Here is a 20,895-nt window from a genome sequence, read left to right on the forward strand (position 1 = left end):
ACTCTGATCTGAACTATTGGTTTAAACAGAATTCTGTAGTAAATGTCAGGAATTGCTTAGCTTAAACCAAGTAAGAAGGGGTAAAAATGGTACTAACAGCAAATGGTCTGTAGCAACCAGGTCTTTCATATTTTCATCAAACTGCTCAAAAAGAGATAGGAAACAAAGGCCAAAATTACCTCTACTTGGAGTAGGATGGTTAAGTGGAGGCTATGATGTGAAAATAATAGTGTTTGTCACTGCAACCCTGTTTATGAAGGCTTCAGATGTCACTGTTGTCTCCTGAATGCTCATGGAAGTGGCCCTTACCTGATGGGCTGAGGCTTTATAGTTTTGAGTTGAGCACTGTGTCTCGTAACGACCTGTGAAACACTAAAGCATGCCATTATTGTACAAATGATGAGTGAGCTTTGCATATCATAAATGTGTAACTTATCTTTCTCTCCCTGACAGCCCCAGCTAAAGACTCTACCCAGCCTGATTCATTTTCACTTTCTGGGGGTACTAAATTTGCAGTAGGCCCTGAGAGCTCCTTTGCTTTTGGGTCCATCAAGTCAGCAAGTACTCCAGGAGCCTTAGGAGCAAATAGCTCCTCAGCAGACAGCACCCAGTCAAACAAACCTGCTGCAACAACAACATCTGCTCCCTCCACAGCCGCTAGCAAGTTGGATGTCACCCCATCTAAATCAGGAGATCACTTGTTTCAGAGCAACCTTGCTGGGGAAACTCTTGGGAGCTTCTCAGGACTACGGGTTGGTCAAGTGGATGATAATGCCAAGACCACTACTAAAGCACCATCAACCAGTGTAGCGGGATCACAGTCAACTAAAACATCTACAATACCTTCTGGGTTTACTTTTGGTGCTCCCCTGCCATTAGGAAAAGCTGGAGAAGGTGCTTCAACCTCAGTCACGTCGGCTGCCACGGCATCCCCATCCATCAGCACTAGTGCCACAGGCAGTCTCTTTGGCAATGTCCAGTTAACCAACACAGGGTCTTCTGGGGTATTCAATCTTGGAAGCTCTAGTGGCAGCAAACCCACTTTTTCATTTGGTATTCAGCAACCAAGCAGTATGAGCACATCCACCTCTACCCCTTCTACTCTCCCTGCTTCAACATCCCTTTCATTTGGAAATTTCTTGAGTTCATCACAAACTTCTGTCCCTGCTGCAACTTCTAACAAGGGTGCAGGGGATGCCAAGTTACCATCTGTGTCCGAAAAGCCATCTGAAAATGAAGCTGGAGCAGCTGGATCTTCACCTCCACTGACACAGTCACCACAGCCACAGATACAGCTTTCAGAGCCTGTTAAAGAACCCACTTTACCGCCGGCCACAGCGGGGGACACAGTCTCTGCAGGTTCTGGCACCACATCTGTAGCACTTCCCCCTGATGCCACTGCTACTCCTGCCTCCACAGGTGATTTGAAGGCACCAGTGCCTCCTGCTGTCTCTGCATCTGCCCTACCAGACCATAACGTCTCAGTGACAACCTCTACAACAAACATTGCCTCTCCTGCAGAAACAACAAGTGTGGTGGCTGCCACCTCTGACGTTACTACAAACATTCAGAGCCCAGCTGTTGCTGCCTCTGTGTTTGCCCCCACGTCTGCAGGCTCATCGGTGTTCTCTCAGCCTCCAAGTTCCAGCACTTCTGGCTCAGCATTTAGCCAGCCTACGAGTGATACAACTTCCACTCCTTCCACACCATCTGTTTTTGGACAACTGCCAGCAGGTACCACAGCATCCTCTCCCTTTGGACAGCTCACCAGCAATACCTTGTCCACTGCCACCGCTACCACACAGGCTGCCAGCTCAGCTTTTGGAACTTCTGCTTTTGGCACCACCACTACTGGGGGCTTTGGTCAGCCAGCTTTTGGACAAACACTGACCTTTGGGCAACCAGCAAGCAGTTCTTCAGGTGGTTTTACCTTTAGCCAGTCTGGGTTTGGGACAATGCCAGCCTTTGTTCAGCCAGCAGCTTCCACAGCAGCCTCGAGCAGCGGTAATGTTTTTGGAGCACCAGCTAGCACCAACAGTGCCAGCTCCTTTTCCTTTGGACAGCCATCTGCCAGCACTGGAGGTGGGTTGTTTGGACAAAGCAGCTCTTCAGTGTTTGGTCAGAACACTGGCTTTGGGCAAGGAGGATCTGTCTTTGGGAGCGCCGCTGCTGTTACTACTACAGCATCTTCTGCTGGGTTCAGCTTCTGCCAAGCTTCAGGTAAGGACAAACTGGAGGAGATGCAGTATCCCAGTGGTGCTGTCTGGCTGAAGGACAAAAAGCAGTATATTGCTGGGGAAAGTATGATGGGTTTTTTTAATGTCTTCCCCCACCACGACACTTGGTGGTTTGTGGTGGGGTGTTCCAGTTTGTAAGGAGTTGCAGTGCTGGTAAGGAGGAGACTAATGTTGGTGACCAAAGAAGCTTTTGCTCTGCTTCACAGTTCAGCAGTAGGCCTCTGAAGGCAGACTTTCCAATTCACCCTTCCATTTGTTCTATGCTTACAAGTCTACCTCAACTTAAGTTTGACTTGTGTATTGTCCTGCCTGTTGCACAATAAATGGGTTGGATTCAGCATAGTATAAAAGCTCTTAAAGCAGTATATTGTAAATTCTTACACTGAAGTGTCAAGGCAGCTCTGAGGCCATACTCAAGGCAGCAACTGCAGATGCAGCACTTCTTTGGTGGGCTACATTCAGTATGTGTAACAGTGGATGTATGGCCAGGTACAGTACTGTATCGTGAGCTGGGGTGGCAAGAAACATCTGTTAAGCCATCAAAGTGATGGATTGGCAAGGAATTAATCTGTTAAATCTGCTTTTGCATTTGGAAACACCTCATAATTAAATATAGGGACATGTGACCATCAGCTATGTGTCCACACAGTTCAATTGAGTACTTGGGCAGACTGAACCACCTTTGTCAGTCTTTTTTGTTCTCTGCATCGCCACAATATCTTGTTGCTTGGGTTGGGTTTTTTTCCCCTCAAAGCTTTGTCTGTACAATGCTTAGAGAGCTCCCAGGGAAAAGGCAAAAGTACATAGTAATAATAGAGAACATGTATTTCCAAGGAAGAAAAAGTAATTAGGCTAATTTAATTAAAAACAATGCCACTGTAGGCAAACTGCTTGCTCCTTTTAACTACTGTAACAGCGAGCAGTTAAATTGGGGGAAGTGAACTCTGCTTGAGAAAAGGTGTTCCTAATTATAGAAATGCAAGTTTTGTTACAAAATGCACATTTAAGTGAACTGAGAAGAAGAATGTGGAGTTCTTTCTTCTTAATCAAAACATTTCATTATCTATAACAGGAATCTTTAGGTAACAAAGCTCAGATCCTCCCTACACTAGGGAAATCAGAATGCTCCAGTGCCTGTTCATGACTTGCAGCTTTATTACAGCAGTGGTAATAGAAATCTGGTTCTCTTTTCTATTGTTAGCAGCGATTCCACAAGTAAAAAAGCTGTTTATTTTCTGTTTGGTTTTAAGTTGGCCAAAGAGAAAAGGAGAATGACTTTCAAATAAACTTTCTGTGGGTATTTATTATTTGCGTGTTGGCAGTTTGTCCAACCTGGATACATTAGGTAACATCACCTGTATCCCTGTGTTTTGGCATGGCAGAACTGTCCTCTCCCTGTTCTGGATTAGTGTCACCTCCCTGAATCATTTTATATCCTAGTAATAGTTCTGGTGGTTTATTTTCCTTTCTTTTCTTGACAGGTTTTGGTTCTAGCAACACAGCTCCTGTGTTTGGGCAAGCAGCTAATACTGGAGGCACTGTCTTTGGCCAGGCAAGTATTTATTGTTTTTCCAGAAACAAGGGACTGTTACATATAGTGGGCTTGTTCAGGGCTCCCTACCTATTTCATACATATATGTATTAAAAACCCACAAAAACCTAAAGAACAAACTCCCCCCAGTTTGACATGCTCAGTACAAGGTGTCCCAGACTGTACCAACAATATTTGGTATTGTAATGGGCGTCAAAGCAGCATCTGTGTGAATGTTTTCCAAAGGGTTTGGAGACACAAATGGTTTATCACATGCAGGATAAGATAGAAATGGGAGAAAGCCACCTGGCTTCATTCAGTGCCCAGTGGAAAGTGTAGGGCATGTTTCAAAGCCGTGATTCTGTACCAAAGACAAGGTTTAAGAGGGACTCAGGCAACATTTCATTGCATTATGTGTTGGAAGGTAATTGTTTGCTGGTTCATCAGCCTCTTGGTAAATTCAAGGAGTAGGCCAGAGAGAAAAATCAGCTTTTGAGCAATGTGCTACTTTGACTTCTCTTAAATCCCTTTTCTGTCCATTTTGTGTTCCAGCAGCCATCATCTTCTGGTGGAGGCTTGTTTGGAACTGGAAATGGTGGGAGAGGTGGAGGTTTCTTCAGTGGTTTGGGAGGAAAGCCAAGTCAGGATGCAGCCAATAAGAATCCTTTCGGCTCCTCCAGTGGAGGATTTGGATCTGCAGCTTCCCAGAGTAAGTGAACAAAACAAGAATACAAAATGTGCTGTGATTTCCATCTGCTTTTTGCAATCCCATCTGCTTTTCTGCCATTAGTTGTCTTTGAGTAAATTCTGTGTTAACATGAAAGGCTTCTGGGGCAGCAGAGACTATGCATGATGTGTAATCTGGAATTTTTCATATAGGTTTATGGAAAACAAGGAAGGAAGCTGTTGAAACAAACCAGCAGATGCAAGAAGCGTGAAGAATCCCAGTATTCTTCAGGGAATTCTTGGCCAAATGCTTCTTTAAAATAGAATAATCTAAATTCTTGTCACTGAATTTCTGCTTCAACTTTGAAAGTTAGAAAGTTTGAATTTTTCTCATCTGCCCTAAGACTGTAAATGTTGTTAAGAATCCCATGCCCAAGTGAAACCAAGTTAACAGGTGCATGATGGATAGCAGGTTCTTCATCTCTGTCCTAAAAATGGCTCTCTGTGCAGCACGTTACCTTACCAAAATTTGTGGTAATATATGGATAAACTCCAAGTCATTTTTCATGTCTAGGAGGAGATGTGAATCTTTTCAGTCTCATGGATGTAGTAAGAAATATATTCAGTGGTTGGTCTGGGGATCTAGTCTGTTCTGGTAAGGAACCAAAATTATTGAGTTCTGCATATCAGTTTTTATCCAGATTTGACAGACAGGGTGAGTCTCTTACAGATAAACTCTCAGAAACATCATGAAAGCTGGGTAGATGAGAGAAATTGTTTAAAGCCCTCTTTGGAAGGAGGGATTCAGCACCTGTCCTTTCTTTTGCTGCAGTTGTCAGCTAAAAGGCATCAGTCTGCACGTGTGTCTTAGCTAAATCCGTCTGTGCGTGAGGTGCCAAACCAGCCCTCCCACGTTGCTTTTTGCCCAACCAGCCTAACAAAAGGAGGTTTGAAAAGCAGTTAACATTAGAGCTACCAGGTTCCTTTGCACCAGGGGTTTTGAGGGACTATTAGACTGTCTTTCTAGAAGCTATAAAGGATTAACAGTAAATGCAAGAATCAATTACTCGCTGTTACTGTAAAGATTTTTATTTTATTTTTTAAGTTGCCAGAGACAAGTTAAGTTAAAAACTCATTAGTCTTGAGTTTTCTGGGTTAACAGGTCTTGGCAATACTCTAAAGTTTGAGCTGAGATGCATGTGTGCTATGGTCTGCTGTAGCAATTTAAAATACTGGCAGATTCTCCCATGTCTTTCACGTGCAGCTATTGCAGACCTGTGCTTATAAAGTATGGTTGTATGTCACAGAAGCTCTTCATAATGCTTTAACTGTGTCTCTTATTTAATGACTGTCCAGCTTCTTTATTTCATCACTTTTGACTTGGGTCTGGCAGAATGGAAAAGTAGAAAGGGTGTAGTCCAGCAGGTAAGAAGCACAAAGAAGGGGAAGCAGTGGCTCAGACATAAAAGAAGTTGAAGGAAGAAAAGCACAGAATGAGCTACAAGTGGCTCAAAGTAGCACTTGAAGTCTTGGGAAAGCAAATCCATTTCTTTTATTACAACTTCAGTGATCCATTGGGATTAATAGTTGAGGTCAATTGTCTAACCTTGCTAATTTAGATCTCCTTTATTGTAGTGCTGGGGTTTGTGGTGAAATAAAACAGATGGTTCACCAGAGAAAGCTTTGGTTATTCTGTGTCTTGCCACTAGGTGTGAGAAACCTGTGTGTGGCCTTGTGAAAGATGGAAACTTGAGTAGTTTCTCAGTGAGGCTGGGAAAGTTTGGCTCCTTCTTTAAGGTCCTGTCCAATAGTCATATTAAGAAGTACTGCCAGAAGAGCTGAGAATCTTTAATTTGTCTTGGAATGACATTTGTATTGTCAAGAGAGACTGATTCAGGCTGCTGTGATTCCTCACTTGAGGGATTATCTGTTAGTGGCTGAGGCTCAGGATGCTACTAAACAAATCATCCATCACTGTGCTTTGCTAGATTACAGCAATAAAGGGTTGTTAGTGGTCTGTTAGATCCAGAATTGTTTGGTGGAACTGCAAAGCCCTGTAGGAACAGGGGAAGACTCTGCTTCTATCTGCAGAGAACTGTTTTAGATCTGTTTGTTTTGTGCTGGGGAGTTGGGGAAATAAGAAGGGTTTCCTTTCCTCCTGATCCAGGTAATGAAACATAGCATTTGTCTGTTATGAGCTTCATGAGTATTCTTCACCTACACAGGTTCTTCTAACTTATTTGGAAACAGTGGGGCAAAGACCTTTGGATTTGGCAACTCATCTTTTGGGGAGCAGAAGCCTACAGGCACTTTCAGCTCTGGTGGAGGAAGTGTGGCATCTCAAGGCTTTGGATTCTCCAGCCCAACCAAAGCAGGTACTTTCTTACCCCACCCACTGTGAACACCCACACTTACCTGTGAGATACATAGTGGAGTATTCTACCATTTAGGTGTCTACAGTTGACTCACTGCATGTACAGAAATTGTCTCTGAGCAGTAAATAAGAATTAACTAATGACTTAATGAATAGGACTGTAAATCTTTGCCTTGAACCCACCATGAAAGTCTCATGTGCAGAAAAGCACCCAGTAAACTATGTTTTTCAGGTGCTTGTTCCAGAAATCCCCATTGCAGTTTGAACAGAGCTGTGTGACTGACTTCTGTTCTTACATCCCCTGCAATGAATAGTACACAACACATAACTGAATACACTTTTCCTGTTTTAGATGCTTCCTTGGAATATTGCCTTTCAGACATCACTCTGGGTTTTGTAACCCTTGTTGTCCCCATTTCTGCATGTGAGTGAATGCATGTGTGTCTACAGGGAGAAAGATTCCTCATAAAATTTGTATTGGCCATGCTTCAGGACCTTCTTTTTTGGAAATCAGTTTGACTTGTCATTATTATCACTTTCTTCTGTAGTTCAGTTCTCTCTGAGATAATTGAATCAAATATTGGAAATTTCCAAAGCCTCTTTTCTTCTTATTGTCACCTGCCCAGAGAAAGGGCCACAAAAGTAGTGGTGACTGCAATATGTTCATTAGAACTGAATGCAAAATGTTCCTTGTATTCATTACCAGGTAAAAATGGAGGCCTGAAGGGTCAGGCAGAGTTTCTCCTCTACCCTAAGACTAAGTGAACATTGAATGTACATGTTCTGCTCCAAGTGTATCCACTGAATTTTCATCCCTGGGGAAAGTAGGGGTGCCTTGGTCATCCTTGAAGTTACCTTGAGACAGTGGTGCTCAGGAGCTCCCTTTGGAGCAGCAGTGCTTTGAGAGGAAGGACACTCTGTGCTTCCACAGTAGCTGTAGTGATGGGGCTGAGAGCTTAATGTTGATGTTATCAGATCCATCAGCCATTTGTAAGGTGTCTCTGGAGTGCTGCATTCTGCTTGATAGTGGGCTGAGTTTCTTATCTCAAGAGTACCTCCCAGCTGTTATTTTTGCTGCAGGAGGAGAGGGGCATTGCCAAAGGAAGTTTTTCCAGTCACCCAACAACTCTTCCCTTGCTTCTGTTTATTTTATTCTCAAAATCCTTCTTGAGATAGGATTTTCAAGAGGTTTCTTCAGAAGGCACATCCAGTTACACAGAGCCCCCCACATCCTTCCCTCCTCTGGTTATTTTTGCTAAATCCTGAAATGAATAGTGTGTCTTCATCTCCTGCAGTGGAAGGGTTTTCTTGATTTGGAGCCCCCTTTGCCCTGGGTTCACTACTTGCAGTTTTGCTTTCCTTTCTCCACTATTTTGTTAACATGCATTGCAAAAGAGAGTGTGTGGTGAGCAACACTTCAGCCCCTCTGATAAACACTCTTAACTTCCTAGAGGTAGAGGTAACAAGATATCTGATCTGTGTTTAAATAATTCAGACCTAGCATTTATTTTTTCCAGACCTCTTGTGTTTACAGCCAAACAGTATCCATTACCTTGACACAGACTGGAATTTCACCCAGGGTATTAAAACGTGTGGTGGTATCCCAGTCCCCAGCCCTAGTCAAACAAAAGAGCAGGTGTCCTTCACATTCCCAAGTGTCAGTTAGAAACAGGCCAATAATATTAGCAGATGAACACAGAATAAAACAATCTGGGTAGAAGTCCATTCAGAGTTGCAGCAGGCAGCTTAAACCCTGAATAGGAATTGCCAAGAGCAGGGTTCAGTTCTTCATTCCCTGCAGGAATCGTGGAGTTCTGCTGAGCTGGCATTTAATCATTGAATTTCTACCACTTAAACTGAGCTTAGGTAATACCCAACCTCTTGAATCATTTTGCATCATTGGGGAATAGGACAAGGGGCAGTGGGTGCAAGCTGGAGCAGAGGAGGTTCCATGTGAATATAAGGAGGAACTTTTTCTCTGTGAGGGTGACAGAGCCCTGGGACAGGCTGCCCAGAGAGGCTGTGGAGTTTCCTTCTCTGGAGACATTCAAATCCGCCTGGACGTGTCCCTGTGTGATTGAGTCTGGGTGAGCCTGCTCTGGCAGGGGGTTGGACTAGGTGATCTTTTGGGATCCCTTCCAACTCCTAATGCTCTGTGATTCTCAGGACTTGTGTACATCCTCATCCTCCCTGAGCTTTAGGTTAGGAGCCAGGGTGAAGCACTGCAACCAAACCACTGCAGCAAATGCTCGTGAGGCTGGCTGACCTTCATGGGAGGCTCTTCGTTGGGCATCGTTATGGGCAATTCCTTTGGGTAGTGACTTGTATAGACAGTGATGAGCAGAGCTTTACTTTAAAACTGACTGCATAAGCTAAGCTGCTTTTTGCTCTGGTAAGAAGTGCTAGTTTTGTGCTGAAGGATGGTTGTGGGGTTGGGGTTTTTTAATAATAAAAGCACCTCTCTCACCTGTTGTACATACCTTCACTGTAACGTGGTTACTGTGCATGCCTGCTGTCTCACAGCTAAGACACTGGTCTCTCTTATATAAAGCAAGTAGACACTCCTTCACAGTGTGAAAACATGTATGATATATTACCACCTTTCAGTACAGCTCTGAGGATCAAGTTCATCTTACACTCAAATGTTCAAGAGACCCAGAATGGGACTTCCTTCCCGATCATCTCTTAATTCAGTTGTAGTTTCTTGCATGCATTTAGATCCTTTCCTTACCCATGCCTTCTGAAACAAAATACCATACAGTTTGGAACCTTTGTGGCAGTGAGTTTCATAAATGCTGTGTCCATGTGGTAAGATGAACAGCATCATTATGGAGATTGTGTGCTTGGAAATGAAGCTCTTGTCTTCTCTGCCTGGATTATTGTTTACATGATGTTCTCGTCCCTTTTTTGTTTTGCCTCTGTTTTGCTCAGGTGGCTTCGGTGCTGCTCCAGTGTTTGGCAGCCCTCCTACTTTTGGGGGATCCCCTGGGTTTGGAGGGGGGCCAGCATTCGGTTCAGCCCCAACCTTTTCAAGCCCTCTGGGCTCAACGGGAGGCAAAGTGTTCGGCGAGGGCACAGCAGCAGCCAGCGCTGGAGGATTTGGGTAAGCCAACCAGGGTCCAGGGCTTGGGGAAGTAGGTTTTTGTCATGCAAGAATATTATTGTCTTAGATACCTCTGCATTAACATAAAGAATGTATTATGTGATTGATTGCTAAGCTCAAAAGGCCCTTGGTTTGGGGTTTTTTAATATATATTTTTTAAAGGCATAAAACAAAGACTTGAACCCCCCAAGGAAATAAAGTGCATGATCTCATTTTTATACTGAAACTACTATGTTAAATCTTTAGCTTTAGAGGTGGGGGGGGAAGTGTGAGTCATCTTGCAAGTGTCTAAGGGAATGCAGTAGCATTTGCTGTGAGCACACCTAATGAGTTAAAGTGTAGGGCTATGAACTATGCCTAGCACAGAAAATAATAAATATCACTATCTGTAGCTCTGTCTAGCCACCTTATCCACTTGTGAGATTTGAGCTAGAGGCACTAATGAGAATTCCATCTGTTCTCTCACATTTTTTTTTGGTGGGGGGTGGGAGGAAGCACTTCTAACAGCCTGAGCTCCCAGAGTGATTTGTGTTTATCCTACACTGATTGTTTTTACCTGTTTTGTTACCCCTTAAGCCTGTGCTTGGCACCACTTTATTCCTTGGTTTGTTCAGCAAATCTGGAATCTCAAACCTTGCAAAGCAGCTTCTGCCATACACAGCAAATGCACTTCTTCAGCATAGTGCTACCAGCAAGCAACTCTCCTTCATGCCCTACAATTGTATTCAGACCTAACAGATCCAATTAAGAAAAAACCCACAAAGCAAAACAAACTTCCAGTGAAAAGAGGAAACTGGATGCCTTCCCAATCTTAGTGTTTACATATTTCACAAGTGTTTGTCTTCAGTTTCAGGAGGAACTGCCTTTATGTAAGGCATGTTAGTACATCCAGAAGTGTAGCTTGTTTGTTCCACATGAGGTTAAGCAAAATCCCATCAGCTGTGGGAGGCTTCAAATAGGTGGTTCTGCTACATCCAGAACTTTGGTTTAGCAAGTTGGAGAGCCCCTTTGGAAAAGGGTAAAAACAGAGGCAGCTTAATTAAATCTGCACCAAGAAGGATGTGCTTGTAGGGATGACTTAATTCAAGTCAACTGGTATTTAATTAAATCTCCACCAAGAAAGATGAAGCTTGTGACTGAGCTTCAAGTCAAGTGGTGTTTTGCTCAGTTCCAATTTTGAGCCATTGTGCTGTGGGATTTTGTGCTGAAACTGGATGTGCTCAGTGGCAACATTGGAAACTTAAAATGGGATTCAGAACAAGCAGCGTGGTGATGCAAACAGAGGTCTTGCCTAAGCAGTCTGCAGACTCAAAGAGAATTCAGTGGCTTAACTTGTGGTGGGAAGCTTTGAGAACTTCTCTATTGGAAAGGTGCAGACTCAGATTGATATTTTCAGAGTTGCCTGAGGGAAGTGATTTTGAATTTTTTTAAGTGTGCAGAATTTCCAGGCAGCTCTACAGAACCCCAAACCTCACCACAAGATTTTGAGCAACAGTTTGATTCTGCAGTATAACGTAGCATCTGTGCAGGACTTCCTTTCTGCCCTTTCTCTTGAAGTAAAACCTTAAAAAAAAAAACCCAAATCCAGGGTTGTGTGGTGTTAGTTCTGAGTTCCCTGCTAACTTAAAACCACGTGATTGCTGTTTCAATTCTGAAAAATCTGCATCATTTGATAAATGACTTGAGCATCAAAAATAGAAACCACTACACTTCTTCAAAGCCTGCAGTTCAGACTGTTTGTGAGCAGATAACGTTTTGCTTTCATAAACTAACCTCAAGTGCCTCTCAATTCTGGGTTGTTTTTTTGTATAGGAGCTTTACAAAAGACCTGGAAATCTGGGCAAGATAGGTTTGATTAAATTGTTACCAGGCAATGACTGTCTCTCATGTCAAATCTGTCCATAGCTTAAGCTGTTTCTTCCCTCCTCCTGCGCTTAACGTTTTCCAACAGGCGTGTTTCTTGTAGCTGCAGCTGAGAGAAGCAGTTTGAACCACGAGTTTCCTTGTCACTGTTTTCACATCCTCTTCGTTTCCCTGGGTAGATGTGGTTTGTGTGTGTTTATTGGCATAGTCCTGAGGAGATGGAGCTCTGTCAAATTCTCTTCTCAAATGCATCGCCCCATCTTGCTGCTTTTAAGAAAGAACTACAAACCCTGTTCTGCTCTGCTGAGAGGACCACGTTTGTGGTTCTGAGCTGAAGTTGTCTTCAAAGTACATGGGTTGAGAGCCAAAAGAGAGGCAGAGGTGATGCTTTGCAGGGCTGAAGATGCAAAGTCCCTGAACTGCCTGTTATGTCTAATGCTGTGTGTGGAAGTCATGTGCATGGCTGGTGGTGTTTGGGATAGGAGAGGTGACGTCCTTTACCAGGTGACTTGTCTGTCACACCGCTGCAGGGGTTGTCTCTTATCTGGAGAGATATGTTTTGATGTGATGGGGGTTTTGGTCGGTGTTTTGTTTTCCTTTTAAGTCTGGTAGATCTAGATGGGTGGAGAGGTGAGTTAACGTGCTGTCAGCTCGTATTTTGAGTCAGAAGTGACAGGAGCTTGTGTGGAAAGCTGCCACAGTGTTTGATTTGGGCAGCCCAGGGAAGGATTGGCACTGGGTTAGTACCAGTAGTTTTATGCACTTGCACAACGTGTCATTTAAAAATTTAGTGTCTCCTGTTGCCTAGATTGTTAGAGAAACACTCGTGTTCTCAGTGCACTTCATACACTCAGGATTGGGAGAGGTGTATGAGGGGGCCAAGAAGCATAATGGATCTTATGGGTTCATTAGTTGGTCATGTTGATGGCTCTAAAATGCCTGGCTGGAGCATGTGGGTGAAGAAAGGACACCAACTTCCACATCTAAAAGTGATTCTTCAGTCCCAAAAACCAATTGGGGAAATAATCCAAAAGTGTGGGGGGAAGTGCCAGGCTGGGGCAGATCTCCAGGGAAGCACTGGAACAGCGTGGGGTTCCCAGTGGGTTGAGGAGAGAGGGCAGTTGAGACCTGCAGACAGGTTACAGGGGCAGTGGGTAAGGGGCTTTCTGAAACATGGGCCATGAGCACCTCATACCAATTCTGGGTTTGCTGCCTTGTTTGTGGAACAAAATGACACTGAACTATTTGGGCTTAAAGGGTGAAAACTACACGCAGGGTGAATTAATATCTCCCATTTGATGGCTGGAGTTAGTATTTCCAAGCACTTGAAACCAGACTCTGTGTAAGCATGAACATGTTTGCCTTCCTGCCTTACAAATGGGAGCTGAACAGATGTTTGTATGGACAGTGGGTTTTTTCCCAAACCTGAAATTCCGTTTCCAGAATGAATGATTCCAATTCCCACTTCAGGTGGTCTCACCCTTTTGATGTATCTTCATTTAAGGAGCACAGGGTTATCATCGTGGGTATGGGGACAAACTTCCAGGTTTAAGTGTGGAGATGCTTACAAATAAATGTTTTCTCTTTAAACTGCAGGTTTGGTGGTACCAGTAACAACACAGCATCGTTTGGCACGCTGGCAAATCAAAACACCCTGACGTTTGGATCGCTCTCCCAGCAGGGTACCGGTTTCGGCACACAGAACAGTGGTTTCTCAGCTTTTGGGACAGGTGGAGGAGGTAGGAGAAGCTAAAATAGAATGAACTTAGCTGGCCTTGTATCTCTGGTTTTCCATGGAATTCGGGCATGACTGCTCAGCTCCTGGTCAAAAATCTTCCTGGGGATTTTTTGGACAGGGAAGGCACCTGTCCTGGAGAGCTGAGTTGCAGGGTGGGGTGTAGTGTCTCCGCAGGCTTTAGCTCGTGATTCCACTGCTGGTTTGCTGTGTGGTATGTCAGTGTCACTCTTCATCTGCACACCTCAATGGATTATTGCTTTTCACCCCTTTTTGTGGGGCTGTTCTTTCTTCTCAAAGGCAAATCCTGAGACAGATTTACCTCTGCACATGGTGCTGAAGAGAGTTATCTGTCCTTAGCCTCAAAAGCATAAACACAGCAAAACTGAGCTGCACCACCAGTAGCCAAATGTTTATCTGATGTAATTCTGTGAAGCTGCAGGGGTTTACCCAGGGCTGAGAGCTGTGCCACTGAGAGAGGACCTGCTTGGTGGGGGCCTGCCTGGCACCACAGGCTTGCATTAAGCACAAACTCCACGTTCAGAAAGCAGCCCTCCCCTTTCCTGGAGAGGTGAACAAACCAGGCACATTGCGCAAGGCGGCTGCTAACGAGTGGACTGGCTGATTAGCAGTGAAAGCAAAGCCCTCTTAGGAACCCAGACAAGTCAGTTCTCTTCTAGATGGAGATATGACTTTCATTGTTTGCCCATCGCTCTTTCCCTGCCCTAAGGCTGGAACGAAATGTTTTTCAGTCTGTGTCTGGGAGGGGACACTTACTACAGATCTTATTCATTTAACCTTTTAACAATTACCTTTCTGGGTCTCTTTCAGGGTTTGGTTTTGGCTCACCCAACACGTAAGTGCCATTTTGTGTCTAACTCTTCATTACACAGAGAAATAGAATCAGAATAGAAGAGTTGAAGGGCTTATAAGAACAAGCTTTGAAAGTAGCAGTAACATAGCATTTCTGATTTCCTTTTTTAGTGGAGCTGCATAGAGCTCCAAGTCCAGGCTCTGGAAATGTGCCTGCCAGTGAGGTTAATCTTTTATATAAGAGAGAATTTTCAGTTAGCTCATGCTCTTTCCCCACCTCTCAGGGACATGATGTGTGTGTGAATCTAGGATCTACTCCATTTATCGGGTTGAAACAGGGAATGAAATAAATCGTTGCTTTTCTGGCTGAACTGGGGTGATTTACAGCTAAAAGAACAGGACTAAGAGCTGAGGTGAACTCTCTCATCTGCTCTGCCACTGTTTTGCTGAGTTACTTCTAGCAAGTGTCTTACTTTGTTTCCCTGTCAAGTTACCTGCAGACAGTAGGCTCTAGACTAAAAGTAATTATTTCCAGCTCGTGTGTGTCGATACAGTGTCAGGTAAAAGATGCTGGAAAAGCCAGTGTGATCTCATGAGAAGCTTCTGATACCAGGGAGATGAAATTTGAGAGATCTGATGAATTAATACTGCCTGAGGGGGAGACTCTAGCACTCACTGCTGTGTTGGGTTTTTTCCTTGCTCCACAGATCTTCCTCTGGATTTAGCGGATGGAGAAGCTAAGACCACCCTGAGCTCTCCGGTAGAACTGTGCTGTAGCTCCTGTGCTCATGAGTTACCTACATGATCAATGTCCTGACAGCTTTTTCTTTTAAATACAAGTTCTCAAACCTATTTTTAAGGAAAAGATTTTGCTTATTTTTATGCAACACCTGTTCTTGCTCTATATTAAACTATTTTATCTGCCTTGATGGTATTTGTGTTGGAAGGGCTTCTCCCCTCAGTCTAGAAGAATTAGATCTACACTGTGGTTACCAGCCCAATACTGGACTTGGCTTTCTGTTGGTCATCCCTTGCCTGGAGAAAAGAGTAGCTCAAGCTGGTTCCTGATACAAAACCAGCACATTTTTCATTGAAGAGAGAATGACTGATCATCCCTAGGCACTTAGGAAGGGACTGAAGTTTGCCCTGCTAATTTTAAGTATAGAATGGGGCACGTGTTTATCTTGCTGAAGTGCTAAAACTGAGTCATGTGTGAGCCAGAGGCTCAGTGGAGAAATAGGAAATTATCTGAGAAGAATCTGGCAGCGTGCAGAACACGTTCCCATGGCAGTAACATTCAGCAAAGAGGTGGGAAGCAAACGCTCTCACTATTTTTACCTTTCTGTCAATTTTGCAGAACTCAGAAAATAGAACTCAGGTTATAGGGAGAACTTCTGGCCCTTGAATTTGAAGTGTGACCTCCATCCAGAGGCATTAGTGATTTTGCAGCTTATGGCTTTGGCTGTTGGATTCTGCTGCCAGCTGCAGGGGTTTTTCTGACACGTAGGAGATTGTACTTTTTCCCTGTAGCTCTTCCCTTTAGTCAATAACATTTGGGAAATTCTCATCTGTTTAGACTTGAACATACTGAGCAAATGTTTTAAAGAATGCCCTGAAGGTGTTCTGGACAAACTCTTTCTGTTTGGTGCATCTGACCTCCACAGAACCCTGAAATGATGTAATGGGGTTTTGTTGCTCTATGAAAAGTGCATTGGAAATAGCAGCTTGGGTGCTATTGAATAGGTGCAGATGGGGATGGGTTTGTTGTCTTGGTCCTGCTTGGACATTTTGGGGTACTTCTGCCTTTTGTATTTTCAGTAGAAATGTTCTAATGTTTATTTTTTTTTTAATTTTTATTTTTTAGTTCCACACAATATGATGCCAGGTGTCACTTTCTGGTGTGGTGGGGGTATGGTCACTTTTTGGAACTGTAAATAGTTGACAACTGGTTGTTTTCAGACCCAGTGCTATAAACTGAGTTCTTGCATCTATTAACAGTTCCTGAGCTAATCATTTTCTTCAAGTCAACTCAAACCATTAGTGCTGGACCCAACTCCTGTCCTAGGTGAGCAAAGACATTCCTGGCTCTGCATCTGGGAATGACACTAGGTAGGTTCCCTTTGCCAGAGGAAACCCACTGAAACGTGGGGAATACAGTGTATGAGGAGGGCTTATGTAGATACAGAGAGGCTTTGCAAAGCTGTAAAGTTTTACATGTGCCCTGGATGTTGGACCCTGGCACACCCCATGTCGTAGTGGAGATGGCACTGGTGCTGGGTTAATGCTCTCCCTTCCCTGCTGAGGGAACAGAGCCAGCACCAGCGATCCTGGGACCCTGAAACTAGAACAGAGGAGAAAATGGTCTGAAATGTACTGGTTTGGAGGTGGGAGAACAAGCTGAAGATAGGTTGAAGTGTACCCTCAGGGTATGTTTTCCTTGACTGTACAACACTCCTGAAGGCCTAGAGGTGATCCTGCTGGTCTGCTTTCCTTCCTTCCTTTATAAATAGCAGCTGACCCAAACCAGTGACCTTAAATTCTTTGCATTAATCTCCCCTTGCTGTGGCATGCGACACCTCCTAGCAAGGCTGTATCAGCTGTGCTCCCCCAGATAGCTAATAAACCTCTTGCTATGGAGAAGATTGGCTTGGCATGTGATGTTGGTGTGCTGAGCCAGTTAAGGTTTCTTTTTTGGAATGATGGGAGCAGTTGGGGGTTGTCCCTGCTGTGTTCTATGGGACCTGTTTATCTCCTTTACCCTCTGAAGAGCCACAAGAACTGCTCCAGAACCTGAGTTTTCTTGCAGTGCTTCCAAACCCAACCCCCTGAACTATCTGCCCTTGAGAAGCAGGTGCTGCTCCTGGTTTCCATAGTAGCTGCTGGAGGAGCTGAGCAGCATAGAGAGGCTGGTCGTGACCACAAGCCTACAGGAATAAGCACAAGATGAGGCAAAGTTGGCTCTGGGGGGGAAAAAAACTGCATTTTTTTATTAGATGACTCAAGGGTTTGGCAAGTGTGTGTGTGTGGCACTCAGTTGGTGGCTCCCAGAAGCTGTTAGCGTCTGTCATCTCTCTTAGGTGGCCAGTGATCTCCTGGCCTCAGTCCAGGCTTTTGCAGACAGGTGTCCAGCTGCAGGAAGCCCCCAGCTTGGCTGTTCTGGTACAGGAGCTGAGGACTGGCTGGGCTTGGAGCCCTCACTTCATTAGCTGTGGTGTCCACGCTTGTTCACCCCCGAAGGACTAACAGCATCCCTTTCAGGGCTGCTCTGATGGAGCTTGTCACTCTGGGCTAATGCAGTTGGGCCTTTTTTTCCCCCCCCTGCCATTTCAGTAGAAGAGACCTTCCAAGGCTTTGATCAAAGCTGGAATCTTAATTATTCCTAGGGAAAGAACACATTTAATTTCCACATGCCTCCTGAGACTGCGCCATGGGCTCGAGGTGGTGGAGAGCAGAGTGCTGGTGATGCTGTGTGATGGAGGAGCCTGAGGCATAGTGAGGATCTCCCCAAACCCAGGGAGAGACCAGACCTGGGGATTTCTGCTGCCTGAAAGGCTGGAAGAGCACTAGGGAAGAGAGCCTTTTTCTGGGCAAAGGGCAAAGTGTCACTTCATTAGGCACAAAGAGAATTATTTAAGCTCCTGTTTTAAAGGCTTTTGCTGTATAACACTTGGTACTGCAGAATACAGGTGTCTTGTGGAGTACCAGTGGTCTCAGCTGTACCTCTCTCTCTGGATCTCCCTCCTGGGAGATCTGCACTGTAGCAGTGTGGTGCAGAGGTGTGAACTGAGACACATACCAGTGGCATCCCTCTGCTGTCAAACCAAGGAGGGATCTCCAGGCTGAAGTTCTTCCTGTGCTGCTGGGTTATATCCCTCACCTCACCACATCCCTCCTGGGCACCTCCCTGCCTTGAGCAGTGCCATGGGCAGAGCTGGCATGCTGCTGACCAAAGCCCTGGCTGATTCTCCATGGGGGAAAATGTAGATGTGCTTTTGATGTGACCATCCTGCTCAGGGTGGGCTTATTGGCCTCAGCAGTGACCTGCCACAGTGCATGGAGTGTCTCGGGACGAGTAGCAACCCTCTGAGAGATGGTGGAGTGTGAAAAAGTGCTGCTGAACATCTCAGACCCTTGATCCAGGGAGCAAGGCCACAGAAAGGTGAGTGCAGGTGGTGGCACCACCTCTCCTCCCACCCCTTTGCCCAGGAACCAGGGCCATGGTCATGGCTGGGGCCAGTCTCTGCCCCTTGGCAGCAGCCCTGCCTGGAGCTGCCTCCCGTCACCCTGCGAACGTGTCCCTGCCCAGAGGATGGAGTGACATCTTAGTTATCCCTTCTTGGTTTTCATCTGTCCTGCCCTTGTGGGTTCCTTGCAGCGTTGCTTACAAGGAAAACTAACCCTGCACGAGGCCTTGGCGTGAGTGTGTCTGGCAGGTCTGAGGGAGTTCTTGTTCCTAGATAAATGCCATGGTGAGGCTGGGGAAGAGATGGCCACAGCTCAGCAGGGTGACCAGCCCTTGCCCCACACCAAAACCAGCCTCGTCCTTCCTCCCTCCTGCAGCAGTGATGCCCCAGGGTCCCCCAGCTCTTAAAAAAAGACCAGCTCTTCCTCACTGAGGGCTGAGCTTGGACCCACTGGCACACTTTCTGCCCCTGTGCACCTATGTGTGCCCTGACCTCCTGCCCCAGCTCCCCGAGGACCCTGTTATGCTCAGCACATTCCCTGTCTCGCAGCATCCCCACCTCATTGTTCTGCGGCTTTCAGCAGGTCACAAAGCTCCTTCTCTGCAATTGTGTCTGTGCCTCCTGCCCCACAATTGGGACTCCTCCATACGTGCCCTTATCCCTCCATACGTGCCTCTATCCTGTCTGGGCATACTCTGTGCCCCCAGAGCCTGTATCTGAACTCATCCTGTTCCCTGAACACGAGATACAAATGAAGCTGTGTCTAGCCAGCAAGCACTTCAAACAATGTGGTGGGGCTGTTGCTTGGCCCTGGTGCTGTGACATTGCTCCTGGCCTTGGGCTGCGGTCCTGCCTCCTTGCAGCATCCCCTTCCAATCCTAGAAGGTATGGGTAACCCCTCCACCACCCCCCCCTTCCCTCGTGGCAGGGTGCTGGAGGTGCTCCTCGATCCATGCTCCTTGCAGAACATCCCTTGGGTCCTGCTCCAGAGGAGCTTTGGTGTTCTGAGCACACACTGCTTAAGTGATGTCAGAACAGCTTCTGCATCAAAGGCAAACAGCTGTTCTGGTGTGAGGGGGAAATGGGGGGCAGCCCTGAAGTTACAAATCATGGTGGGGTCAGACTGGGCTCTCCAGTGCCACAGTCCCATGTGTGGGATTGTTGCCAGGACTCTGTACCCAGGAGGTTTGTGGGGACACACAGATCCCGCTGCAGGCAGCCTTGGCAATCCCATGCAGGTTGTCTGAGTTGCTCTGCTCTAATTACATCTGTGCAGCACATGATGCAGTAGTATTATTGTTTTCATAGGTGCTTCAAGGCTCTTTGCTGTGTTGCTACAAATATTTTGCTTTAAAACTTGAAAATATGAAGGGATAGCAAGGGGTGTTTGCAGCTGCTGCCCAGGGGCAGCTTAACGGGCTGTGAGAGAGAAGAAACGGGAACCAAAACCTGATTTGCATCAGCAGAGGGAATTCCCCGTGAGAAGTTCTGAGCAGGGGCTGTGGAGGCATTATCTTCACACCAAGGAGCTGCTGCTTCTGTCTGCTTAAAACTGGGGTTAGAAAAGCATCAAGCCAAGCGAGCCAGCCTCTGGAGAGGTTGGGTTTGATCTGTGACCACACATTTGCAGGCACATGGGGATAAAGGATGGACACTGGTGTTACCTGAGGCACCAGACCTGGGCTCTCCCCTCACTGGGGCTCTGCTGCCTTCAGCAGCCTCCATCCTTCCTCCCGTCCTCCTGCTCCTTCCCAGCAGCCTTTCCCCTGTCTCTGTGCAGACAGTAAGTGACTGGCCACTTTCAGCCTCTTTGGGGTGTCACCCAAAACAGCTGTGTGTTGGCTAGTGTCCCCTCTCTACCCCTCCCTCCTTCCAAAACTAGGACATCTAAATTTAACCTGCTATCAACAGATGAGGCTGGAGAGTTTCCACTCTGGGAAGGAATCCCACTCAGACCCTCTCCTCTGCTCGGGCTCCATCCATTGTGCATTCCTTTCCCCGAGCCGTGACCTCCCCTACGTTTCATTCCTGCCCTTCCCCTGCAGCATTTGGGTTCGTGTGGCTGCTGCCTGCTGGTGGAGCGTCCCTGACCGACCAAGCACCTCAGTGGTTTGGGGTGGTGGTGCCAGGTCTCCCCCCTGCCAGGCAGCAGCGGGCAAAAGGCTCTGGTGCTGCAAAGGTTAGCTGGAGCCTTAAAGGGGATTAGCAGGCTTGTAACGGGGGGTTGTTTGCTCAAGGGAGGTGCAGTGAAGGGCAGATGTTGGTGTGAGGTTCATCATGTGGGGGTATCCCCCCCAGGTAAGGGTCCAGCACTGGGAAAGCCCCGAGTGTGGTGCAGCTCCACCAGCACAACTGGGAGGGTCCTGGGGTGCTGGGTGGGAGCTGATCT

General features: G+C 46.0%; 1 protein-coding gene across 1 annotated transcript in view; it reads left to right on the forward strand.

The window, feature by feature from the left end:
* NUP214 (nucleoporin 214) overlaps positions 1–15,240 on the forward strand; it is a gene marked incomplete at its 5' end in the record, with an annotated part of 44,299 nt that extends 29,059 nt beyond the window's left edge. The window contains 8 exons of the mRNA XM_084272520.1: positions 454–2,220; positions 3,719–3,789; positions 4,321–4,477; positions 6,660–6,809; positions 9,740–9,911; positions 13,371–13,513; positions 14,341–14,365; positions 15,030–15,240. Of these exons, the coding sequence (XP_084128646.1) occupies positions 454–2,220; positions 3,719–3,789; positions 4,321–4,477; positions 6,660–6,809; positions 9,740–9,911; positions 13,371–13,513; positions 14,341–14,365; positions 15,030–15,063 (2,519 nt within the window). The 3' untranslated portion in view covers positions 15,064–15,240. The remainder of the gene's footprint in view (positions 1–453; positions 2,221–3,718; positions 3,790–4,320; positions 4,478–6,659; positions 6,810–9,739; positions 9,912–13,370; positions 13,514–14,340; positions 14,366–15,029) is intronic.
* Positions 15,241–20,895: the final 5,655 nt, after the last annotated feature.

Source organism: Gallinula chloropus, assembly GCF_964237585.1.
Source record: "Gallinula chloropus genome assembly, chromosome: 18".
Lineage (NCBI taxonomy): Eukaryota > Metazoa > Chordata > Aves > Gruiformes > Rallidae > Gallinula > Gallinula chloropus.